General features: G+C 45.0%; 1 protein-coding gene across 1 annotated transcript in view; it reads right to left on the reverse strand.

Moving 5' to 3' along the window:
• LOC119465927 (probable ATP-dependent RNA helicase DHX34) overlaps positions 1-27,365 on the reverse strand; it is a 42,398-nt gene that overhangs the window by 3,305 nt on the left and 11,728 nt on the right. Inside the window, exons 7-17 of the mRNA XM_037726404.2 lie at positions 26,513-26,707; positions 23,584-23,772; positions 20,325-20,552; positions 19,689-19,835; positions 16,766-16,911; positions 12,655-12,765; positions 10,290-10,411; positions 9,447-9,608; positions 5,052-5,160; positions 3,544-3,686; positions 643-801 (exon numbers count right to left, since the gene is read on the reverse strand). Of these exons, the coding sequence (XP_037582332.1) occupies positions 647-801; positions 3,544-3,686; positions 5,052-5,160; positions 9,447-9,608; positions 10,290-10,411; positions 12,655-12,765; positions 16,766-16,911; positions 19,689-19,835; positions 20,325-20,552; positions 23,584-23,772; positions 26,513-26,707 (1,707 nt within the window). The 3' untranslated portion in view covers positions 643-646. The remainder of the gene's footprint in view (positions 1-642; positions 802-3,543; positions 3,687-5,051; positions 5,161-9,446; positions 9,609-10,289; positions 10,412-12,654; positions 12,766-16,765; positions 16,912-19,688; positions 19,836-20,324; positions 20,553-23,583; positions 23,773-26,512; positions 26,708-27,365) is intronic.

Consider the following 27,365-nt stretch of genomic DNA (forward strand, 5'->3'; position numbering starts at 1 on the left):
ATTCCATTACATGTTTTGTTCATGAAAGTCTTATCTTTCCAAACCCAATAACGTTTCATGGGTTTCCTTTGTAGCATCATGCTACGTTCGAATAGAAAGCAGCTCTCCCTCTTGTGCACCTAAATTTACTTACATGTTTCTGCTAATTACTTTCTCACGACCCGGGGGCTGCCATGATAACTTGGCCAAAATAATTGCACAACGGCTTACTGCTTCAATAGACACCATACTGTAAACCGCTCCGTCTTGAGAAACATTGGACACTACTTAGTCTTTTTTCATACAACTATAGTCGGCATACTCAGACTTCTGCAACTGCCCATGCAACAGGGCAATCTCATTTGATAACTGCAGGGCCGGTATAACGTAAGGCTTCCTTTTACTTGATTCTATTCCTTTCCTATCATCAGCCGCTCATGGCTGGCCGATCCAGATGATAACGTAGGTGGAGCACTGTTCAGACTACTTATGAAGCAAGGAAAGAAAACGTATTGGAATAGAATTGTTACGTTATCCCGGCTCAGGCTGCTGAAGTACTTACCACCTCATGCTTCCCAAGCCACTCATGTGAAGGCTTGTAACAAACCTTCACCCTATTAAAGTTTTTTTTTTAAATCGGGAAACTTGCGAGTTACATCATACCTTGCTACGTAGACTGGTGCGTCTTTCTGTGCTGGAATATCTCCGGCAGCGTCAGCCGCAGCTCCCTGTTACACTCTTTGCAGAAGTAGGTCTTTTTCAAAGGATCATTCTTCTCCTCGCCTGCTACCTCCTCTTCCGCCTGGGGGCAGCTTTCAGCATCTGCGAAGGCAAAGAGATGCACTTCAGGTGTCTGGTTTTGGTGACTCCCAGAGGTCATAACAACACAAACTATAGTAGTGGCAAATTTCAATGCATGGTGCTAAGAACTTCACTGTTTTTAAAAGCAGAAGCACTTCTGCGGATGTATTCTGGAAAGATAATTAATTTTCAATATAATGTGGCACTTCAGGATCAGATGAAGGGACACTAAATCAGTCTTGCATCAGTATTCTTTAAAGACTCATGTTCATTCTTTCATGGAAAAGGCTTAGTTCCTAGCGGAGAAAATGAATGCCAACATTCCCTCTATAGTGATTCCCTTTTGTGCCGAAACTTCAGTCCTAGTACGTCAATGCTGGCGTTGTAGATTGTATTGTCTCATACTTGGGCCATTTTGGTGCTGGAAAACTTATCCGAACTTCTTTAAAGTGCAGTATTTCTTCACCGATGAACAGTTAAGTAAAGTCGAGTAAATACTGTAAAAATCTGTGCCATGAAGGCAAGATGGCGCGGGAAATTCAGAGTGGTGTCGCCACCTGCCTTTAGTTTTTGTGCCTTAACCGTTTTACCAAGGCCCTTCTCAGCGTAACAGCGGCTGTTTTGCTGTTTCAGAAGCATAATTGAATAACAAGCTTGAGCGCCCTCCTTGGTGTCACTTTAATGCTTTACGCTCCCCTGTTTGATTCCCTTCGAAAGAATGCCATGAGAGAGTCTTCCATTTGTACAGGTTAGCAATCCAGTCAACAAGCTTTCTACTTATGTGAATGATAAGTTAACACACTTGTACTGCATCTTGTGGCTCACTCGGCTGTATTCCCTTCAGTCTCTGAGCACACATTTCAGTACGCGATTTGCTTTCGTTTTTGTTTTGTACAATGGTGCACGAAAAAAAAAAAAAAGCTATTCTTTCTTCTCTTAATGTTGTCAATTTCCTGTGTTGCCAACTGTTAGCTTCCTCCTCTCCCCCTCCGCTCAGTTGGTACAGCAAGTGCCCCATAAATTTCACCACAGGATCCTGCGACATTGCACTGCGGGTTAATTGAAGCCCTGTGTAAGGTGAATCTACACATGACCACTTTGATGAAGGCACTACCATGTTTCATGGGATGTTTGAATTGCTGCATTCCGTTAATGATGGAAAAATATTAGTTTTTTTCCTTTCTCATAATGCTTGCAGCCAATAAATATCTTGGTCAGTCACTTCTCTTCATAAAGAAGAAAGAAAATGTTCTATGAATGACTGTGCGACTAACTCAACATTTAGGTAATTACTGTGTAATTGTGAGTACTGATTAGAAAATGTACAAAGCATCATTCTACTGCCTCGACTTATTTGGGTGTGCAGCACATTGGAATCAAAGTTATGCAACTTTGACAGATTCATCGGCAGTCCGTTATAATTTGTGACTGAAGCAGATATCTCAATAAGTGCCGTTTACTGAATATATGCTGTGAGTGACAGGTAGATAGAGCCTGCCAGGCAGCTCACGGTTTGCCCTTAATACAGAATGTAGCAACATGTTACGCTATCACTTCGAAAATAAACCTAGGCTTCAGGATTAGAAAACTATGGGAGATGAAATATAACAACGGCAAAAGAGTTCGCCTGTCCACATGCCTCTTTTGTCATGGCTTGCAGATTGAACATGATATGCTATCTCATACTTAGAGGGATATGGGCAACTTCCAGCAGTCACATGTCATAGACAGCAAACGGCTTAATGAGAATATGATGTATTTATGCGATGCGGACAAAATTTCAGGACAATGAGACACACATAGCGTGCAAAACAAGCTTTGCAAGCAGCCACCACTGCTATGAGTGAAACCGTGACACGGGGATTTGTAGAAACATGGACAAAAGAGCCCAATGTATTAGAAACACATTTGGTCAAAACAGCTAGTTGGGTGAGTTAGGTTAGGTTAGTGCACTTTTATCAGTGTTTCTACAAATGTCTGCGTCACTGTTTCGTTTGTAGCAGTGACTGCTTGCAAGGCTCATTAGTGCGCTATGTGTGTAGAGTCATTTTAATATTCTGTCCCTGTTTAGTAAGTGCATCCTGTGCTTTATTATGCCCATCAAACTCAGCTGCTTTTAGTGATCAGCTGCCTATGTCACTTAGTGTCATTCATTTCATTGCTCATTTACGACTGTCTCATGTGTTGCGGCACAGCAAAGTGTGGTGCAGGGTTTGTAAAGTGCTTCTTTCTGGGGTTTTACGTGCCAAAACCAGTTCTGATTATGAGGCACGCCATAGTGGAGGGCTCCGGATTAATTTTGACCACCTGGGGTTCCTTAATGTGCACTACAACGCAAGCACATGGGCGTTTTTGCATTTCGCCTCTATCGAAATGCGGCCGCCTGCAGCCGGGATTCGATCCCGTGACCTCGTGCCCAGCAGCGCAACGCCTTAGCTAACTGAGCCACTGCGTCGGTTTTGTAAAGCGCTTCTTTACTGTCAGCAACAAGACAAAGCTCTTTAAGAAAAGAAGATGGGGGGTTTTGAGCATCACAAGCATGGGAACTTGTTTCAAGGCACGGACAGAAGGTGGACAGAGTCGGTGCTGAGTGCAGCGGAGACAGGCTTAAATGTGAACAAAGGTAGGTTGCTTGATGTAGAAGGATAATTTCAGAACATCATCACAGTTCTGGTCTGCCTCTGCCGAGTAAGTTTACCCAGAGTGCTAGGAAGCCAAGCTGCTCGGCTAACTTCTGCATGGCCGAGAGTCAGCTGGTCATACCTTTGGTGATGAGGTTGTCCTTGTCACAAGAGTCCAAGTGAAGAACAGCATCCATAACTGCGAACGGGAGCTCCGTGTCGCATAGGGGGCACTTGCATGTTTTGTTCATGAGCGCCTCCTCAGGCATGCTGATTTCTTCAAGGCTGTCATAAAGGGTAGTCAAACAGGATCCAAGTGCTTCAACAGTGCTGATCACAATTTGAACTTCCGTACATGTGTGACAGCTATACACAGTATTATGACCAGTAAGCATGAACTGCAGGGCTTGCAGTGGTATCAATCTCAAAATTTCATTTTCAAGGCCTTGCAAACCCCTTGCAATCACGGACATTGCGCAATGTGCCAAACACGTTCAGAAATGCTTTCCTGAAGTTATGAACAGTAAGCATGACTGCAGGGCTTGCAGTGGTATCAATCTCAAAATTTCATTTTCAAGGCCTTGCAAACCCCTTGCAATCACGGACATTGCGTAATGTGCCAAACACGTTCAGAAATGCTTTCCTGAAGTGGTTGTCCACTTCCACACCTATCCAGCATTAGCAAGCGTGATTTGCAGGATATTTGTGGCATCAAGTGTTCCCTTCATCATTCACTTTTCTTTTTAACTCTTCTTACGCATTTTCCTTCTGCACGAAGCACTTCAGTTTCTGCATGCCAGGGCTCCTGATGACCGTGTTTAGCTACGTATGCTTTGGCGGTTGCTATGGCGACCGGCGATATCAGGTGTCTATGATGCACACTATCCTGATGCTTACTCTGCAGATACCAGATGTCACTCTAAAAAATGTTATTGTAATTATAATGCAAACTAGAACTATAACAGTTCAAGCGATACTGTGATGTGCTGTCCCAAAGAGCCAGATTGTGTACGCAGTAGACCAACAGCATTCATACAAATATGGCTGTGCAGGCATGCATCATAGAACTAGCAGACTGTGCCCTCAGACTAATCTGCATACTCATATTATTTCCCGTTCATTTAGTCCCTCTTCTTGACTGACATGCACCCTCTCCTGTGCGTACGCATCTACATTCTCTACGACCCTGAGGTACGGGCTTTTCTGCACAGCTCATTTGTACATTGGTTGAGCTCTCCGCGTGCAAGTGGGTCAAAGGAGGAAAAATACAAATCTCATGTTATATTCGTAGCATGATCCCAAATATAACGCGAAGTGCTGTTTCAAGCTGTCTAACTTCACAAAAAAGATATTGCGCTGAAAGGCTGGCTTTTCCAGCGCAGCCAAGTTGTATGGTGGCTGAGTTTACCATGTATCGATGGGCCAAAGGAAAAAAAAATCATAATAATCTCATGTTACATTTGTAGCATGGTTCCTAATAAAACACAAACTACTTTCTTAAGGTGGCAATTTCACAAAAAGAAAACAAATTACCCCTTTATATTCTTGCTAATATGGTATATTCCCAAAAACATTTTACTAAACCCAGTTCAGTAGTACACGGAGGTTTGAAAACAATCAGCATAACCAAGAAAGTAGTATGAATCGTACCACCCAAAGGTGAAGTAGCCGCTGATGAAAACTCCTCCTTTTCTTGGATTCACTTTAAAGCGATCTTCAGACAGGCTGTCTTCATTTTCTTGTGCAAGCGCACGGAATGCTGCAATAAAGAAGACTACTTTCAAGCTACTGTGGTTGGTGCAGATTGACAGTGACAGCATACGCACAGGTAGTACGCACTATAAAGATACTGAAGTGGCTTACCTGACCGCAGTTTAAATTGAAAACGCCGACCTTTTTCACTGCATACCAGTGACACTGCATTTTAACTAAATTAAATCAAATTATGGGGTTTATTGATTAAGAAACTGCACGGTGTGTCATGAGATGCCGTGGAAGACGGGGGAGCTCCAGGTTTATTTTGATGATTGACTGATTGATGTGTAGGGTTTGAGCCCACAACCTTGTTCTCAATAGCAGCTGTACTTGAACTAAAATTTCATTTCGATGAGCCTTCACAGAATCCACAGCATACAACTACACCCGATGATCAGTTTCAGAAGACAAGCAGGAGCGGTTTTTTGGAATCATAAAGTTTGGCTATACCTTTGTGAGACAGAAAACATGGTGCGATGCCTCACTGCTAGGTGTGTTTGAGTAGCGAACCATTTACGGGTGATACCCTGTGCGTGGGACTTAATTTGGAGACTTCATTTGAAGGCCATTCATTCGTAGCCGACACACTTGAGCCTTAGCTGTAAGTTAGACCACTATTTTAGTCATCGGTGTAATTATTAAATGTTTCACTAGCATGCGGGACTAGGAAAGCAGAAGCAGCTGTGACAAGAAATGGCATTAGAGCAGGCATTTTGACCTACTGTCCATACCAGAGCGAATTTGACCAAGAAATGCTTAATTACAAATTCCATATCCAGAAACATTTTCATCGTAGCTTATTTATGAATGAATGCATTTATTTCTTTTGCAAGAGCGCCACCCGCCTTATGCCTTGAACAGCACATATGCGCCGGCGTCGATGGCATCAAAAACTTTTGCCCGTGTACGTGCTTGCGTTGTAGTGCATGTTAAAGAACCGCAGGTGGTCAAAATTAATCCGGAGCCCTCCACTACGGCGTACCTCACAGTCAGAACTGGTTTTGGCACGTAAAACCCTAGAAAGAATAAGAGCAGTGCGGAAGCTGAAGTTCTCGTCATCTCATGACTTATTTGAGCTAGCAATGACTTATTTGAGCTAGCAGCGGCGAAGGCCTCGCGACATCCATCGCAGCGCGGCCGCAGCGCGCGTCTTCATCTGAAACACGCTTTTCACTACCGCGCGCACATCCCGATTATTTTTTCGCCAGTGAGCTGGTCGCCAACAAATTGCCCGCCCATCGCGATGTAGCCGGTGCTCTTCATCTTCGACAGCTTTGCACTGAGTCAAAGCGAAACTACTGCTTACCGCAACCGCTGCGGAGAAAACCGCGGCCGTTATCGACGAGATCATGGTCGGCGACCTTGCGGTTCAGAAGGCAGGCGGCCGACGCCATAGCCGACGCACTCACCAAGTCAAAACGAAACTACCGTTTGCTGCAACAAGTGCGCACGAAACCGCGGTCGCTATCGACGCGATCATGGATGGCGACTACGCAGCTGCGAAAGGCACGCAGCCGACGCGCGCACCGTCAAAACGAAACTACTATTTCCCGCAACCGCTGCTGCGGACGAAACTGTGCTGGTTATCGACGCGATCATAGATCGCGATTACGCACTTATGAAGGCACGCGGCTAGCCGCCAACGCGGTGTTACGCGCGGCGATTAACGCAAGAATAAAGGCTTTGAGGTCACAATTAGGCACGAAGAGTTCCGGCGTTGCTGTCAGTCACGTATAGCGTACGATTGCCGCTGAGGACCATACCAATGAGGACTGCATCCCTAACAGAGCTGATTTTGCAAACATTCAAGATATGCTGTAATAGACAAAAGTCCATTGCCAGAAACAGTTCAGTCGTACCTTGATTTATACAATGAAGATTGCATTTGAAGCAAAATTTTGTTTGTTATATTCAATATTCGCCACTCTCGCCTTAGTGCCTTGAACCCAGCACATTACACCTTCGTCGCATTGCATCGCCAGCCTCGTGCGCCCCTCTCCCATCTCTTTTCCCCCCTCTTGCTGACATTGGAGGGGTGGAAAGGAGACGGTGGGGTGCGCGGCACAAAGGCAGGTGTGGCGAAGTGGATCACATTTCTATTTCTCATGGATTTCAGGCTCCCTTTTTTTTTTTTTCGGCGCAGACAACCAGTAGCCAGATTTAATTGTTATAGCCAGCATTGTGGCATGGGAACATTGTAGTAAGCGGTCTATTTTACTATAGAATACATACAAAAGTTCACAGTGCCAGGGCCACTCATTGTAACATCTGAGTATTGTCAAAATTGGTAATGCTATAAGTGGGTTCCACTGTACATCTTTCTGTCTGATTAAAATGTTTAGATTGTAGTGGGGAAGAGGGCCACGAACTATTGAGAGAGGACGACAACGTCCGGCAGCCCTGAGAGCGCGAGACAGCGACCGACGCTCTTGGGCCAAGGCTATTGTTACGTAGCCCCTGCTTTTAAATAAACCCCCTTACAGTTTGGTGGAGGTGCTGGGTAGTCTCCTAGTCTCACAACCTGGAACTACAAAGCCGTACCTTGCCTCCTGGTACCCTGGTTTAACTGTACCTATCCAAGCAATGAAGAAACTGTGCCGTCTTTAGGTACAGTCGACTCCCATTATTTCAATCCTTGCAGGTGCACAAGATTTGGTCGAATTATTCGAAGGTTCAATTAACAAACGGCAGAAAAATGAACTAATTCATATCTTTTTTTATATTGCTTGAAGTAGTGTGTACAGTCTTTTTGTTTTTTGCTCTTGAAGTGCGACTCAACCAGCATGAGGCGAAGAGCAAATAACTCTTTCCGTACCGCGCCCATTGGGCATCGCTAGTGCTCTATCGATGGTTTGAAACGCCGCTTTCGAGACCTTCCGCGCCGCTCACAGGACATACTGCGCTATCGGACGTAAAGGAGGATAACTACATTTTAGTTTTATAAGCAGTTCACATTTTTCCCGCAAGGCGGTGATCTTTAAATGCGCTCCGAAGTTTTGCGATCGTCAAAGAAGAATGAAAAATTGGCCACCCGCTATCGATGGTTTGAAACATCCACTTTCGAGACCTTCCGCGCCACTCGAGGACACACTGCGCCATCGGACATTAATGAGGAGAAACTATACTTTTGTTTTCTAAGCAGTTCGCTTTTTTCCCGCCTGGCGGTGATGTTTAAATGCGCTCCGAAGTTTCGCGATCGTCAAAGCAGAACGCAAAAATGTACGGCTCTGGAAATGGCACGCGCTTTGGGAGATCGCAGATATCGCGATTCCACTGCCTCTGCGGCTGATATTATCGATACATTGAATAGCAGTGAGTCAGAGGACGCTGACTTTTTGTCAGACTTTAACTGAAAGCGACGACGACGCAAACCAGCCCGGAACATCGGCGGCCGTAGCCCGCCACGCCTAACTATAGTGCTTGCAGTTCAATTTTTGTAGCGGAATACCTGTTCAATGAAAAATTTTGATTTTTTCGGAGATAGTGCCTAATAGGCGGCAACGCATTTTGTATATCTCATAAATTTCGTAAAATTTTTTTCTTAGTAGATACAAGCGTATCTTTACAAACTTTGTTCAATTTTATTGCACAATCTTGATTTTAACAATTTATATCTTTTTTATGACACACATCTCGTTCATGAAACCTTTGTGTGAAAAGCGCATTCATTTTGCTTTCTGTTTATGTATTACAATAAATATTGAGTGCAGTAGTTCCTTCAGAAACAAACATCTTCCGTAACATACAAAAAACACCTATTTTCCCCATGGTAGGGAAAGAGTTTAACACTGACTCAGCATGACACAACAAACAAGTGACAACGAATTTCTTCACAGGTGGGAGGAGCATTGACCACTAAAGGATAAAAATAAATTTATATAAAACAGCTTCACGCCTAGGGAAACAGAACCATTGTCTGCTGTATTTCTCTTGTGTTTTCAAGCTTATAGTAACTGCTATGCACCTGAGAGGGCGCCAGTGCGGGTCAAAGGGGTCAGAATTAACCGAAGCGGCATGCTTTCGACTTCGAACAAAATGAGTTTTTCTTCCACAGAAATGTATGGCTTCTCAATGAGACTTTTCACTGCATTCTAATTAAGCGACAAGTCAAATTAACTGAGGTCAAATCGATGGGAGTTGACTTATGTGCTTCTTCAGGCTTCTTTCTTCCACATATATTTTCGTTACTACAGCTGAAATCAATATGCTTCAACATCATCGTCCTGAAATAGAGCCCCAGGTCCTTTCACAATGTGTGGGGTTTGTCTGCTGCTCGTCGAGCTTCCCTACCTTGAGCACCAGCATAGAGATGCTTCACGTCGGCAGGCAGAAGGCGCTTCACCGTGTAGGCGATCTCCGTCTTCAGCACGGCGTCATATCTCTTCCGCAACTGCTTCTGCATGTGCCTCACCTTCGAGCTTGGCTCTTTTTTCTCCTCGGAAGACAGTGTTTCTGCAAATGAAGAGCCACAATTTGTGACGATTTTCTCGCATGCGTTAAAATATGTCATGAACTCGCACGTCGAGCAAGAAAACGAACCAACGGATGAGTTCTCGAGTTTACAGCAAAAGTTTGTAAAGATTATGATACGTATGCTGCAATACACATTTTTGTTTCCAATGGTACTCTGTCACGACGAGCCTAAACTATACCTCCACAAGCAACATAAAAGAGAACAACCAAATTGCTTTCAGGAGGCCATAGTGGCTACACAAACATATGCCCCTCATGGAGTGTTCAATAATACTAATGTTTAACAGGAAAGCTACTTGTCAAATATTAACGTGTCAGATTCCGACAGAACTGAAAGTTGAGCGAGTTGGTAATGATTCATTGTTGATCTGTAACGTGCATGAAAGACGCAGGACACAGGCACAGTTAACAAACAAGTGCCGACTTGCAAATCGGCAAATTAACTGAGTTGTGAGCCAACCCTTGTTTGTTAACTCTGCTTTTGTCCTGCACCTTTTGTGCACGTTACAGTTCACCTATGTTATATTTGAATCCACGGATCACAAGTAACCGTGGCTTAAAAACACAAATTCTGTGTCCCCTCTCACATTGCTCGTGACTACACAGCTAATGCAGTAGAAGCTACTGCAATGTGGTACACAGAATTTAAATAGACTGTACCTTCGAGCATGTAGGCAACCAGTCTCTCATAAAGGCTTCGTGCAGTGAGGACCTTAAGCAGAAGTTGCAGAGCTTCGTCCGGGTCAGGAAAGGTAACTTCAACAAATTCGTCAAAGACCAACCTTGCAACGGGGAGAAAGGGTAAAATAGGTTACAGTACCATCAACTTACGAAATCGGCAGAGAAATGCATTTGCTGTAAAAACGAGCCCGTTGTTAAAAATCTATCTCAGGGAGGAGAACTAGGGCTTAACTCCGATTTCTCAAGTTGAATGCATGAGGAATGCAGAAATGTTTGATTCCTCTGTTCTTCCTGAAAGCATAACTCATTCTTGTGCAGCCTTTAAAGACTGCTTTGTTTTGTGTAATTGCATGCTGGTTTTGCACACGCTTTTCAGTACACTAACTTTTTATTGAGATTACCTTGTTGCATAGGTTGTATAAAATGCAATAAACTGCATGCAACTGTTGAATAACAATATTTGTGCTTTTAGAAACATTTGTAAAGGTAATTTTTCAATTGCCAGGTTCCTTCTGGGGGATATAATTTTTCACAAATACTATGTGCGGGGACATGGCAAATGTGAATACTATACGAGGGCTGTCAAGAAAGTAAGTTCTGATCAATTCTTAAACGAGGCACAAGCATTAGACAAAATTGTTTACATTTTTCGATAGAGTGATGCATAGACTGTTGTTCCAGACGTTTTACCATCCTTTCATTAAGGAATTTGTCATAGCAAAGCCCTAAGTTTTGCAAGCCGATGTCATGCCAATCTGCTGCCAGTGAGTGAACCAGGATGCCATGTGTGCCTGAACCGCAGCATCACTGACACAACATAGTTCCGCTAGAAAGCATTTGAGTTTTCAAGACACCAGAAAGATGTCACTTTTTGTCCGAGCACGACAGATCTGCACTGGTGTGAATGTACCAGAGGAGCAGTTTTCATTGCGCGGTGTAACGCAAGAGGCGGCTGCTTCTGGTACATTCTCCTAGCTGAATGCGAAGTTTTTGGTGTAATTAGGTTTTTTTTGCACGTCAAGAAGCAGACGCCAGCAGACATCTCGCAGTAGTTACACGCAGTGTGTGGAGCAGATGTTGTGAGCGACGGTATGGTCAGGCAATGGTGCAGGCACTTCACAGCAAAGGCATTAACTCAGCAAATTGGAGACTATTAATCTTGGAAAAAGAAGCAGTGCTAACGGACAGGACTACACGAAAGGAAGGCAAAAAGACAAGCAAAGCGCTAACTTTCAACTTCATAAAAGCCTACAGTAATCATACACACACACACACAATGATAGTATCAGGACAGGATGCTAATGTCACCAAATGAAGACACGCTTCAGCTGCATGTGAGAGTGCAAAAAATACTCTTTGTTCTAAATACCTGCCTGTCAGAACTGCCTTTTCCTAGATGAGCCCACAGCAGGCCGATGCAATGTGAACAACGCAGACTGTGCTGGCCTGCCGTTACTCGTTAATGTGGAACTGATAAAACGCATAAGGCAAGCAAAAAAACAAAAAAACAAAAACAAAAAAAACAAGCCGTGCTTTAGGATGTCACAACTTCCTTTCCGCTTTTCGGATATCAGCCGTTTCCTGTCGCATGACATTGCCACGACTTCTGGCAGGGCAACCTTTCGTCAGCGACGCTGCATTCTAGGCGGAGGAAGCTGGTTTCATTCACTGGCACGTGATTAGCATAACAATGGCATACAAAATGGAGTACTGTGCTATGACAAATCTCTAATAAGAAGAATGGTTCACATATGAAAAAAAAAAAGAAAGAAAGAAAGCCTATGCATCATTCCATCAGACAAAACACAGTTTTTTTTATGTTTGTGCCTCACTTTAAAATGAATTCCAGCTTACTTTCGCAATGCTCTTTCTAGGATACCATTCTATGCAACATGGAGAATTCAGCTACAAAAGTCTGCAATGATGCAGCAATTTCATGTGAGCAAGAAAAAAAAAGCACAAATAGATTTAAAAAAAACAGCTAAAAACAAAATAAACACACACACTTGAAAATTACAAGCTTCTGCAGGGACACATCAAAGGCACAGAAAATTTTGCATGCCTTTTAATACTTTCTTCCAGAATCCAAAACTAACAGATATCTCACCTAAGAGAGCAAGGACTTCTCTACCCCTCCAAATGAACTGCAGGGCCTGGGTCCTCAAAGAAAACCAACCTATGCGTGTTCCTCAGTGAAGTGACTGCATTAGGTGCATTAAGAGTAAGAAGTGTCCTGCAATTTTTTTTTTCATATGTAAAACTATAATGTAAGAGCATGATTTGCATCAAGAACTCAGGAATAAAACTTATCAACAAAAGTGCAATGCCAGTAAGTAACACGTACCTTGACATTGTCATGCTGGAATCTATGGCAGAAGAGACCAACAACAACATCTGGACACACTGCACCCTCAAGCAGTTCAGCAAGTAAGGCTTGGTCGTTTCCAGCAAAGACCTACGAGTTAAGAGCAAGGAAACCGAAAAAACTTACCGCACAAGGATGCATAGCCTAGACGAAAAAAAAAAAAAAATCCCGACAAAGCAGCAGATCAACCACAATCAAGAGACGATGCCATTAACTTTGCATCCTCACCCTCGTCACGTCTTACACCACCCCAACAACCAGTAGCGGCAGACAGGAGGCCGGAATCCAATAAACATTTCTCTTTCTCTCAACAAAAGAACCACAGACAACAAGCCAACAGGAGAACTGCTTTCTAGTTTGCTGATGATTATCTCTGATCATAAGAAGCGTTTTTCCTGTGTGTCGCTTGGTGTACGTGCCCACATAACACATCTGCGGGAGAGCAGGACGCTTCACTAGGCATTTGAAGTGCTTTTAGAGACAGTTTGTCTTGCGCTTGAGGACACATGTGGCAACTGTGAAGCGAGAGAACTGGTGTACTCAGCATGGTATTGAAAATGAAGCTGGCCAGTATTTGTGGCACATTCACTTATCAAGAGGCCCAGTGCAACGTGCCAAAGTCACACTATGCTCGCACACAACTTTCAGCGACAATGGAGGGGAAAGATAAGCAGGCGAAGCACATGCATGCAACACTCCTGAATATATCCCCGACTCAGTGACTTCGTTATATGTATTGAGGTTTAACTGTATCTGCGTATACATTTCTCGCCTACTATATTCTATTGACACGTATACATGTTTATCTTTCACCGGTGGCCGCTTTCCACCGGCTAACACATGTTAAACGTTATCGCTCGGCGCAGGACGTGCCTGTGTCGGAGGTTTCTAGAACGTTATCGATGCTTCTTTCCGTTGCCTGTTTTCACCGACGCTTATGTTATCTGATTGTGTGACTGACGCGAATTGTCTAGAACTTTCTGGAATCTAGAACCTTCGATGACTCAGGTATAAAAGCCGACGCGTTTCGCCGCTGATCAGATTTTCGACGATCGCCGACTGTGTTCGCCGCTATCGTTGTGCTTTGAGTGTACCTTGCTTTTGTGGGCACAGGTTCGCCTCGTCTATTTGGACGACGTCGTTGTGTTTGCCTCAAGCTTCGAAGAACACCTGCGGCGCCTTGAAACAGTTCTTCAAGCAATCAAAACTTCCGGACTCACGTTAAAGCCAGAAAAATGCCGCTTCGCATATGAGGAGCTCTTGTTTTTGGGCCACGTAATCAACAAGTCTGGAGTGCGCCCCGACCCTCAGAAAACTGCGGCCATCTCCAACTTTCCTCCGCCCGCTGACAAGAAGGCAGTGCGTAGATTTCTTGGACTGTGCGCCTATTACAGGCGCTTCGTCAAGAATTTTTCACGGATCGCTGAGCCACTGACGTATCTCACGAAGGCCGACGTCGAGTTCAAGTGGGAGACGCCGCAAGTCGAAGCATTTGAAGAACTGAAGCGACGCCTGCAATCGCCGCCAATACATGCGCATTTCGACGAAAACGCCGATACCGAAGTCCACACCGACGCAAGCAGCGTAGGACTCGGCGCCGTTCTTGTGCAGAGGACTGACGGACTAGAAAGGGTTGTAAGTTACGCTAGCCGGTCGCTATCGAAGGCGGAAGCAAATTATTCCACAACAGAAAAGGAGTGCCTCGCCATCATCTGGGCTACATCAAAGTTTCGCCCCTACCTTTATGGCAGGCCCTTTAAAGTTGTGAGCGACCACCACGCCTTGTGTTGGCTGGTTAACTTGAAGGATCCTTCAGGTCGCCTCGCACGATGGAGTCTGAGACTTCAAGCATTCGACATCACCGTCATTTACAAGTCTGGGCGAAAGCACTCTGACGCCGACTGCTTGTCTCGCGCCCCCGTCGAACCACCGCCACAGGACGATCAGGATGACGACACTTTCTTGGGACCCATCAGTGCCGACGAATTCGCCAAACAACAGCGAGCCGACCCGGAACTAAGGAGCCTTGTAGACTATCTGGAAGGCAAGACCGTCATTGTGCCGAAGGTGTTCAGGCGAGGATTGGCGTTGTTTTTCTTGCAAAACGACATTCTTCTAAAGAAGAACTTCTCGCCTCTCCGAGCCAACTACCTCCTCGTGGTACCCTCAGCATTGCGTCCAGAGGTTCTGCAAGCTCTCCATGACGACCCAACGGCTGGACACCTTGGTTTTTCCCGCACGCTCGCGAGGATACAAGAAAAACACTACTGGCCTCGCCTCTCTGCCGACGTCGCCCATTACGTAAGGACATGCCGAGACTGTCAGCGACGGAAAACACCGCCGACAAGGCCAGCCGGACTTCTACAGCCGATCGAGCCACCTCGCCGACCGTTCCAGCAGATCGGGATGGACTTACTGGGGCCTTTTCCGACGTCGACGTCCGGGAATAAATGGATCGTCGTAACTACGGACTACCTCACCCGCTACGCCGAAACAAAAGCCTTGCACAAAGGCAGTGCCACCGAGGTAGCCCGATTCTTCGTTGAGAACATCCTCCGGCGTCACGGTGCCCCAGAAGTCCTCATCACCAACAGAGGCACGGCCTTCACGGCTGAACTAACTCAAGCCATCCTGCGCTACAGCCAGACAAGCCATCGCCGGACCACCACCTACCACCCGCAGACGAATGGCCTCACCGAGCGCCTAAATAAGACCATCGCGGACATGCTGGCAATGTACGTCGACGTCGAACACAAGACGTGGGATGCCATCCTTCCGTACGTGACCTTCGCATACAACACGGCCATGCAAGAAACGACGCACATGGCGCCGTTCAACCTGGTCTACGGAAGGAACCCGGCAAAGACACTTGACGCCATGCTACCGGACGTCACCGACGAAGAAACTCTCGACATTTCCACCTATTTGCAGCATGCCGAAGAAGGTCGACAGCTCGCCCGCTTGCGCATCAAGAACCAGCAGAGGACCGACAGCCGGCACTACAATCTTCGACGACGCAACGTCGAGTACCAGCCCGGCGACCGTGTTTGGGTCTGGACTCCGATACGCCGGCGAGGACTTAGCGAGAAACTGCTACGACGCTATTTCGGACCCTACAAGATTATGCGACGGATTGGCGCACTGGACTATGAGGTCGTGCCAGACGGCATTTCGCAATCACAGCGGCGCCGCGCACGACCCGAAGTCATCCACGTGGTGCGTCTTACGCCTTTCTACGCCCGCTGACGAACTTGAGTACTTTGTTACTTTATTTTTGTTTTTTCTTCTTTATTACGCGTGGTTTTGTTTTCGCTTTCACATTTGTTTGTAGCATCGGGACGATGCTTTTTAAGGGGAGGGTATTGACACGTATACATGTTTATCTTTCACCGGTGGCCGCTTTCCACCGGCTAACACATGTTAAACGTTATCGCTCGGCGCAGGACGCGCCTGTGTCGGAGGTTTCTAGAACGTTATCGATGCTTCTTTCCCTTGCCTGTTTTCACCGACGCTTATGTTATCTGATTGTGTGACTGACGCGAATTGTCTAGAACTTTCTGGAAGACACGCGGGCATCAGGGATTAATCTAGCTAGAACCTTCGATGACTCAGGTATAAAAGCCGACGCGTTACGCCGCTGATCAGATTTTCGACGATCGCCGACTGTGTTCGCCGCTATCATTGTGCTTTGAGTGTACCTTGCTTTTGTGGGCACAGGTTCGCCCAATAAACAACCAGTTTCGTCGTACACAGTTTTACGACTGTTTTCTTCAGCGTCACTACTACGTGACACTATTCTCATGATCTCTTGAAAAACGTATTAAGTGCTACTGTATTTACAGAGCCCACAATTCCATGCCAATCATGCCATAACCTCGCTGTACTTCTTCTAACCCTTTTCTCTGATGCACTTATCTCCAAGATTCCTTCTGGTGCTATGGAAGGCATTTTGGGGCATCAAATATACCCTCACGATAATGGATTGCCCCCCCAAAAAAATACACTGAAAGGCTGTGCGAGCCTGAAGTGTAGGAGAGGACTGCCGAGGCTCCTTGAACAATGGCAAAGCTTGGGGTGCTCGTCGACTTACATGAATGCTACCACTTGGTGCTTCGAGCTGACGGGCAGGTTACTCCTGAAGTTGGGCACTATCAAGACATCCATGTCGTCCAGACGCAGCACCTCCGCGTGCAGTGCGAGGACGCTGTTGGGATGGAGGACCACAAACCCTTTGCCCTGCACAGATCACAGTCGCCTTGCTGCAGCAAACTTGACGAAGATGATGATGCTGATGATGATTCATACAGTTTAACGTGCGAAAGCAGCACTGGGATTATGAGAAACAGTGTAGTGGAAGACACCGGATTAATGTCGACCACTTCGGTATTCCTTAATGTACACCCAAAGCACGGTACATAAGCGTTTCTGCATTCCAGCCCCATTGGAATGCAGCTGCGGCAGGCAAGAATCGAACACACGGCCTTGGGCTCAGAACGTCATAGCCACTACGGCAGGTAGCATATTTCAAAAATGCAATGACAAAGCAGAAAACAAACTGCAAGTTACTAAAGAAAAAAAATTGAGACTCTTGTTTCCCTTGATCATTCTTCCTCATTGTCTTGCGCAGATATCGACATTGGTAACGTTGACGCCTTGAGGATAGCACATAAGGGATTGTTGACTAGTGCCTGTTCCCGAGATCACATGCTACGTGAAGCCTGCGGTTGAAAGGATGTTTCACATCTGCCATTGTGGCCGTGATTGGAGCTAGCTAACACTCTCGAGGCTAGGTCTAGTACACACGCATGCCCATAAAAGTGGACGGAGGAACAGCCACCACCATAGCTCAATTGGCAGAGCATCACACATGTCGTGCAGAGGTTGTGGCTTCGGATATCATAGGCAGCAAGTTGTTTTTTTCTTCGACTTTCATTCCCTTCTCCTTATCAATTATACATGTCACTTAAAATAACAAAGTGATTTCCCCTGTGGTTTCCTTGGCTTCATTGTCCATTGGCTTCATCTGGTTGTTACTAAAAAATGTTTGTCCCACAGTTTCCCTAATTCTTCTTGTTTAAAGCAGAAGAGACGTGTTTCTTGGGCTGGTTGGCAGTCTCTTTCGAAAGTTCCATGGACAGCGCAGGTGTGGTCAGTGGGGCTCCTAGGCTGTGCAGTGGGGCTACTGTCTATGTACTGAATTAATGTTTCGTACTAAAACTAATGGAGTGACACCTGATGCTAGGGTCTGCACGCTTTGCCCGTATGGCTATCCGCTCAGAAAGGGTAATGGTCGCCAGCATAGACATGTACCTAAATGTTGTAGTACTTCGTCCTGGTTTTCAATAACCTTACGTACTCTTAAAAACCTATCCTCAATGTTTATTTTCCAGTGTAATTTCTTTTTGAAAATAATCAACCCAATTTAGCTCTTAATTTGTTTTTCAGAAAATTAAAAACAATGTATTTGTAAAGATATAGCAAATCATGATGAATGGCGGGCATTACTTACCAAACATTACCTAGATTTAGCTGTACACGTGCTCAAAAGTGTCATGATTCATCTATGGGATGAAAATTATGCAAAGAAATGAATTCTTCATGACCTTAACTGGTCTTAAAGAAATGTCGTGAGTTAGCCCATAACATTATTATTATTATTATTATTATGAGGGTAATAAATAAATTATTAATTTCCCAAAATGTATCCAAATGAGTTCTTTATAGAAAGCGATAAAACAAGACATAATATGCTTCCTCAGTGAATTAATGTCAAATCGTAGTAAAGTCCATGCACAACTCCCTATTCCCATGGTGACAGAATGGTCGCAGTGCCACATTTACCTCCAGTAACTTCAGCATGTGATTCTATGGCTCCTTGCACTTGTATACCAATATGCTTGGGCTGGGCACATACTGATGCTTTATTTATGATTACTAATTGTTTTAATCACAAATGATCGGTTGAAGTCGCATAAGTAATACCAGGCTAGTGTCGGCACTGATGAGACAACCGCGCTTTTTACTTGCTCAACAGCTAGGAAGGGAACGACAGAACGAACTACAGGAAGTCCTCGTTAAAACAAAGTCACCGGGACAGGAACAACACTTCGTTATAAGTGGTAATTCATTAAAAGCAGAGGGGCACTAAAGATTCCTAGAAAAAAAGAAGTGGGGACATGACAGTAGAGAAAAACCTGCTGACGTCCCTGAGCAACTGGCTCGTCTGTTGATCATCATTGCGTCATATAGTTGCCCAAGGAGCTGCAGCCACGTGTTGAAGCCACCTTCACAGCACTCTTTGCCTCTCCAAGTTGATACAGAGGAACGCAAAAACTGACCATGTAAGCCCCATTATGCGGATTTCTGGCTTCGTGCTCCATACTAATCTTACTTCGGCGCCACTGCAAGATGTATGCACTGTTGTCGGCACCCCGAAAAACGTCAGTAACAATATTTTGGATGAAGTGATCTTGTTTTAATGTCCCTACTAAGACGTCGCCCTGTGGGTACCTCAGGACAAAATGCGCGTTGTACTTCAAGCAGGCCGAGGCAAAATTCTGCTTCTGCTTGATAGTATGTGGGCTTTAAACAAAGAGCGAGCAGCATGCCAAGAGGGCTCGCGCGTTTTGGGATGGGCCTGCCAGAGCGCGTTAACAAGTTGCTTTGCCTCCGTAGCTAGGCTATATGATTGCACCTGAGTGCGTTCGATGCGCTTGATGTGCCCACTAACTGCGAGTGCCGCTGACGTGAAATTAAATACTGCTGCTGTTAATTTGCAGCACAATTTGCTTTCTTTTTTAGAAGTTTATGTACCTAACCACAAGTTTTGATTTTTTAGTTTGCTAAATGTGTAAACCCACAAATATGATTAACCAATTAATTATTTCATCCAAAGTTTGCAACTAGTCAGGTTAAATTCCTTAATCAATGCTCAGCTTTATCATATGTACACCCACATGTGCTGCAGGAGAAGATGTCCGATTTTAAAAGAAGGGAAAAGGGATTCAACTCACCTTGGTGTGGAAAAGTTGGTCCGAGTCTCGTTTGTACGAATTGTGGTCGTCCGAGATGGCGATCTGAGGGTACACGCCGGAGCACAAGATCAGTTTCATCAGGCTGAGGTCATGGAAGCCGAAACTGCGGCTGCGACGAAGGAAGTCCTGTGAGAGTAGAGAAGTATATGTTAGCATGTTGCCTGCGATAAAATTTTGCAAGAAATTGTGTTCAGCACAATAAGGAGGACATACAGGTAAACCGGAGTAGTAATTGCGAGAATATCTATTATATAAGGAACATTTACCGGTTGTATGGCATTACTAGGCTAATGAAAAAAAATTTTTTTCTGGTGTTTCGCATGTCAAAACCACAAGCTAATTATGAGGCACAGTTTAGTGGGGGACCGTGGATTAGTTTTGACCACCTCGGGTTCTTTAATGTGCACCTAAATTTAAGTACACAAGTTTTCTTGTATTTCCCCCCCATCAACACGCAGCCATTAGAAAGCAGCAAAAAAGAAGTAGGAAACGCATGATAAAAACATATAAAAGGAGATGCAGTCATGTGGTAGAATAAATTACAATGAAAAAGAACAGGAACAATACATCATCTGAGCAAAGTATAATCCATGATAGAAACGTTGTTGCCCTTACCTGAACTAAGGTAGGGTCCTGCTGCAGCCTGAACTCAACGTCCTTGATGTCGACTTGCTCATCTTCCTCGTCCTCGTCGCCCCAGTGCCCAATGCGGAGCACGCGCTTCTTCCGCGGCGCCTTCTGCAACTGCCTCCGCAGATCTCTTAGCTGCTTCATCTCACCATGGCGCTGGATTCGGGCAACACTGTCCACGACCTCGACTTCACTCTCCATTAGGCCCACCTCCTGGGATTCACAGATTCATTCAAGAGTGAGAATCAAAATCAAATCATGGGGCTTAAAATCGCAAAACGGCACATGCACTTGGAGGGACACCAGGGGCGGTATTCTGTAAGAGTCTACCTAGTGGACTGTCCATTTCTGCGACTGTTGATTCGCTACAGCTTGACGTGCAGGAAGGTGCCAGCCGGTCTCCTTCCTGCACGTCAAGCTGCAGCAAATCAACGGTCGCCGAAATGGACAGTCCACTAGGTAGACTCTTACAGAATACCGCCCCAGAACACCAGAGCAAGGGGCTCTCAATGATATTTGATCATTTGGGTTTTTTAACCTGCACCCAAACCTATTAAGCACATAAGCGCTTTTGCATTCTGCATGCATTCGAATGTGGCCATGGCGACTGGGAGTCGAACTCATGATCTCAAGTTCAGCAGTTGAACACTGTAGCGACTGAGCCACAGTGGCCGGCAAGAGCAGTGACTGGTTGATTAGTATGCTTGTGGTAACAAGATTGAAACTACTGACACACTGTCGGTGAGGCCTAGTCATTATGGAGAAGTGCACAGCCAAGCACAAAGAAAAGGCTAGCACAAACAGCGGTGACATTGGAACACTTGGTACTGCAAGTCAAGAAACATACAGACAGCGACAGTTCTGGCCCCTTCCTCATGTTCAGTCATGAAGGTAATTTACAGAAAAGTTGCAAGGTAGTTGCAAGCCAGCATGGTCCAGTGAACTGTTTAGAACCATCTGTTCAGGAGTGCACAGTCTGAAGAGATGTGTACAAGCCAGCAGCACCCAGCAACTAGTCATCAATGTTGTTTACCTCCATGTCTGACAACAGACCAACCAGCCTTGGACAGTGACAGGTGAGGCGATAACTCTCCTGAACCACTCTACAAGAGAAGAGTGGGAAAGACCCCGTTATCTCACTATCAACGTGTTTATTAATATCAATGCTACTTATCTCTTTCCCCACCACACCCTTTGGGCATCGTTAGCCCGCTATTGCTTGTTTGAAACGCCGCTTTCGATACCTTCCGTGCTGCTCACGGACACACTGTGCCATCGAGTGAGAAGGAGGAGAACAATATTTTTGTTTTCTACGCAGTTCACTTTTTTTCCCACTAGGCAATAATTTCTGAATGCGTTCTGAAGTTTCACGATCGTCAAAGTAGAAAGCAAAAATGGCCGCCTCCAAAAGCGGCGCGTGCGCTTCTAAAGATCGTACATCTTGTGATTCCACTGCATTTGCGACTGATTTTATTGATGGATCAAGCAGCAACGAGTCTCAGGATGCTGCCTTTTTGTCAGACTGACTCAGACTGAGCACGATGCGAGTCAGCCCGGAACATCGGCAGCCGCAGCCTGGCACACCCAACTTTAGTGACTTTAGTGCTCGCAGTTAAATTTTTGTAGTGGAATACCTGTTCAATGAAAAAATTTTGATTTTTTCAGAGATAGTGCCTATTACACGGCAATACATTTTGTATATCTCATAATAATTGTTAAATTTCTTTCTTAGTGGAAACAAGCATGTCCTTATAAACTTGGTTAAATTTTATTGCAGTATCTTGATTTTGGCAATTTATATCATTTTTGTGACATATATCTTGTTAATAAAACTTTTTGCATGAAAAGTACATTCATTCTCCTTTTGTTTATGTATTACATAAAATATCACACGCCATTTTGCTTAGTGAAGCAGTTTAGCATACGATATAGAGGTGACACAGAATTTAAATAAAAGGTATGAGCAAATTTTATTTCCCTTGAGTGGTGACGGTGGTCATCCCGATGAAAGACACACACACGCACACTTTCATTTTGATTGGCAGTCTTGATTGGCGGCATACATTAGCGTGGAAGACTACTGCCACCTGGCCGGGAGAGCGGAAGGAAACTAGGCACGCAAGCGCTTGGAACGATGACAAAGAGAGGGCGGTGCAAGTGCACACATGGCCGATGCGGGTCGCACAGTGGCAAATGTTTGAGAAACTCTTATTATCTACCTGAGAGTCTACTGATCTTGAAAATGGTGCCTATTGATAACTAACCTACTGAAAATGCATATCCAAGTGATGAGACGTATAAACTTTTGCATAGAATGAAGAGATTTTGCATCAAATTTGGGAGCTGAGTTTTTGCACACACAGATTTATTGACGGACACGAAAAATGCACGGAACCCTAGCCACAGACAGCTTCACTGTAAAGTAAAAAGTGCAGTAGTTCCTTCAGAAAAAAAAAATGGCGTAATCTCCAAAAAACACCTATTTTCCCCATGGTAGGGAAAGAGTTGTGACCCAAAGTGCTGCATGATGCAATACTGTTGCTCCAGTAATTGGCAGCTTATGCTAGTACTCTGTCCTAACCAATGCAACTACGCCGACATGGCCAGTAGAGAGCTCTGTTTATCGTAGAGCCGAAGTACTGGTACTGTCTATAGAAGCTTCCTGCCACGGTGGCTCATAGCAGCAGAAGCCTGTCAGCAGCAACGTTACCAGGGGAATGGTTTATAATCGAAAAGCCCATCTGCCAAGAATATTTTTTGCTGATTGTCACAATAAATACAACTTTTCAAACTGATTTCTGAACTGAAACTTATCAACTCAACTGAAAAATGATCATGACTAACGGAGAAACAGGCTTTCACAAAGTGATAAAAAAAGTTGTCTCGGTTAATTTGGCACATGCTAGTGAGGCTACAACTTGGTACCTATCTGGTACGGTAAACACATACTGCATATTCTGATGTATCACCGCTGTCATAACAAGCAAAAGGCTCGTCTGAACAGGCATTCTCCATGAGACATCCAACAGCATGCACCCCCTAAAGCTTCATCAAACAAACATTCAGGCAGCATGGACTTGACTGTTCTGTGCATTAAGTGTTGTGAAGATATGTTTAAAGTTATATTTCCCTTAGCACTGGAGTCAGAATGTTCATTCTTATGAATGACCAAATGACCAAAACTATGAGCATTAAGTGGGTGGTAATTCACTGGAGCTTCAGTATATAAGTCATTCAGCCTTACCTGCAGCAGCTGCTTGAACTGGCTTCGCAACTTGGTCATTTCGTAAAAACGCTGCTCTTCGAGGCCCAGACGGCGACACCATTTTCTTGTGTCTTCACCATAGCTCGACTTGGCCGAAAGCCATTCGTGGTACGCGTTCAGCAGCGTGAATGGGTCACCATGGTCAGAGTCCACGCTCTTGCGTGCTGCCTGCGTAGTAAGAGAATGGCAAATAGTCGTCTTAAGTGAACAGGTGGTGTCCAATACTGAGCAGACGGGTTAGAGTAGAAATTATTGCAATTTAAAATTATTCCATTCCCCTTAAAATGAAATGCCAAATTTTGCAACAGTAGTGGTAAGTCTTTCAGGCCAGGAACCTTACTAGAAGGTGTGACAGCACACGTCACACATTGCCCATTTGGACACCAGAGTGTCACGTTAACACAAACATGTAATTTTATGCAGATAGTTACAGGAGTGAACTGTATTGTAAGGTGCACTCATCTCAAGCTGCCTTTTGCAAGAAACCTCCCCTTGAAGGAACCAAACACGCATGCTCCAATGAGCACTTCTGCAGAGAGCTATAGCTGTGGCTGTGAATATATTCAGACTACTGCACAAAAGCATAAGTGCTAGACCAGGGTTCGTACAGGTTTCTAAGGCAAAAATTCAAGGATATTCCAGGACTTTCCAGCACAGGTTTTTCAAGGACTCAAAGCGGCATCCAAAGTAGGATTTCTTTGCTCTAACATTTCCAAAAATGACCAGTTTTATTGCACCTACAATAAAAATATATGTATATCACAATTATAATAAAAATGGCTAGCCTTGATAATTTCTGAATATCACAACACAAAATGAACGCTTACAACAGCGGCTGAGATTTCTCCGGTATAGGCTGGGTAAAGTTCACCAAAAATATTCAAAACATTCAGCATAGGGTTATTGCACTAAAATAAAAAAAAATAAATGTAGATTACAATGATGCTAATAATATCTAGCCTTGATCACTTTGCAAGTTCACAATACCAAAAAATGAAAAAGTTCACAAAACACAACGAATGTCCCCAACAGCTACTCTGACTTCTCCAGTATTAACTGGGTAAGTTTCCGACATTTCCAAACCATTCGGCGTAGTCTTCCTACACATTCATTATATTATAACAGATAGATGTATACTGCAATTTTGTAAAACATGCCTTGTCTTGATCATTTCTCAAGTCCGCAATATTAAAAGTTAACACAACGAAAACCCACAACAGCTGCTCAGGCTTCTGCGGCATTAGCTGGGTTGGTTCATCAAACATTTCCAAAACATTCAGGATACCACATTTTCCAGTGTATAAGACACGTCTTTTTCTTAATTTTTTGTCGGTGCGTCTCAGAACGGTGCGACCCCTATTCACTTTTTTTTTTTTTCGGAAAGACTGCCGTCAAAATCGGATCCGATATTATGGCCACGCGAGGCGCGCTGGTTGAGTTAAATGCTACCGGTGCTGTGCGCGCTATCGAGGTGCCGGGTTCTCGTCATCAAGTTCGGGCCCGAGCGCCGTGCAAGGATGGTGCATAAACGCAAGCGGCGGTAGGCTGACCGCGAGCCGATCGACCGCGAAGTCGCCGCATCTGCAGATCGCTGTCAAGATACGGCGTGCGCCGCTGCGCAAACTACGCAGTTGCTCCGAGAGTACAGGCAGCCCCCCCCCCCTCCTACCTTCCTCCCGGGCTGCCTTCCCGTTTTCCTTCCCTTGCACGCGATTTGGCTCACCGTCGCACGCTTTCATTCGCACATAATACATAACGGCACGCGGGGACGATGTTATCGCCCTTCGCCTTTATACGGAACATCGCGGCAACCACGACGGCAGCAATGCGCCTGGAGTGGGAATATATGGCACCGATACGCTTACGTATAACCCGCGTTCACGGAGCGAAACGTCACTGTGACTTTTTTAAATCGCTTACCTAAGAAACGTCACTGTAACTTTTTTAAAATCGCTCACCGAAAGAACAGGTGCGTCTTATACACCCGTGCGACTTATACACGTTTTGTTTTTGTTTTTCGGAAAAACTGCCATTTTGAGGGGAGTGCGTCTTATAAACAAAGGTGCGACTTATAGAATGGAAAATACGGTAATATATTGCACTTATATTATCATAAATAATATAACAAACCTCCACCCAAAGGCACTGAGCACAGTGTAAAGTTGCTCTACTATAGTTCTCTTTATATAGCTTCACCTCGCACGCGCGAGTTAGTGGCGCAAGGCAGACCGACGGGCGAGGAGTGAAACAAATAATAGGGTGAGGAAAGCAGCGAAACTGCCAACCGAGCCAGCGCCGAAGCGCGGCACGAGTCTCTCGCTCCGTTCGCGGTTTGACGCCCGGTGAAGCCTTTTCTTTTTTCCGCGCAGTTCTGCAAAACGAAACGACGCCGATCTACCACAGAAAGGAGGCCGCAATGTCGATAAAAAGAGTGCATTGCGCCCGAAATTCAAGGATTTTCAAGGAAGGAAAAAAATTCCAGGACTTTCAAGGGCCTTGAAAACGCATTTTTCAATTTCAAGGGTTTTCAAGGACCTGTACGCACCCTGTAGACATACCGCCGCTTCTCGTTAGCCTAGAGTGTCTGACAACTAACCTCTACAACACCCCACAATAACAATTATGTTGCAAGCACTTATCAAGCCCATCAAGGACACAACGACTGAGGACTTATAATCATCTTGCCATAATTGATACAGCACATTAAGGATACAATGGCTGAGGACCACTGGGGACATTTTCTAAATGCCAGATTTGGCAGAAATGAGAGAGTGCCATTGTTACACTTACGCTTTCATTAGACAAACCTACATTATATGTGATGCACGCATGCAGTTCATCTTGAATAAAACTACTGCATAAAACATCCAGATCGATGATAACTGTACAAGACAGCAATGACACTCACCGATGCGTCAAGGTCTCGGAATGACCTCTGCGTGAACGGGGACTGGATGCTGAGGGCAGCGGCGAGTGACAGTATGGGGTCGACCAGCCGAAAGACGCAGCCGAGAATTAGCACTTTCCCAATGGTGACGTCCACTGGAAGCTGCGCCAGAATCCGGCCCGTTGGCGTCAGGTCTTCGTCCGCGGTCAGGGCGCCCTGTATAACAGCCAGCCGCAGTTAGCAGAATCAGCTTGTAGCCTGACAACTGTGTACAGTCTCAGCACCAAGAACTTTCCTTCGGGCTAGTGTGTTGCCACTACATGATATTCTCCATAGCAGAGAAAGGAAAACTGCACGGAATTAGAAAACACAACACCCCGTCTTAACATGACAAGGGATTCACAGATGAAGACCTGAAATGATCAACAGTGGCCAAACAAGGGAAGCCTGAGCCTGGACCCAATGATTTAAGAAGTGCAATTGTCGTCATCATCATTGAGAAAGAGTCCCCTTGCTGGAACATCCATAAATTAAGAAATTGAATTCTGGGGTTTACCATCCTGTAACCGCACAGTGGGTTATGATGGATGCCGTGGTGGAGTGCCCTGGATTAATTTTGACCTCCAGGGGTCATTTAAGGTTACATTTCACCCCTATAAAAATGCCATAGCCAGGCATCAAACCTATGACTTTGTGCTCCACTCGCAGAACGCCACAACCCTGGAGTCATCGCAGCGGGAGTGGCAAATATTGAGAGCCTGATGAACTCCGCGCATGCCCAGTTGTTGCAACCGGTATCAGTAACAGTAATGGTAGAATGGCAATGCTGTGCTAAAACGCTCTATTGATCCCCATACCAACCAAACTTTGATCC

The sequence above is a fragment of the Dermacentor silvarum genome, chromosome 10 (assembly GCF_013339745.2).
Source record: "Dermacentor silvarum isolate Dsil-2018 chromosome 10, BIME_Dsil_1.4, whole genome shotgun sequence".
NCBI classification, from domain to species: domain Eukaryota; kingdom Metazoa; phylum Arthropoda; class Arachnida; order Ixodida; family Ixodidae; genus Dermacentor; species Dermacentor silvarum.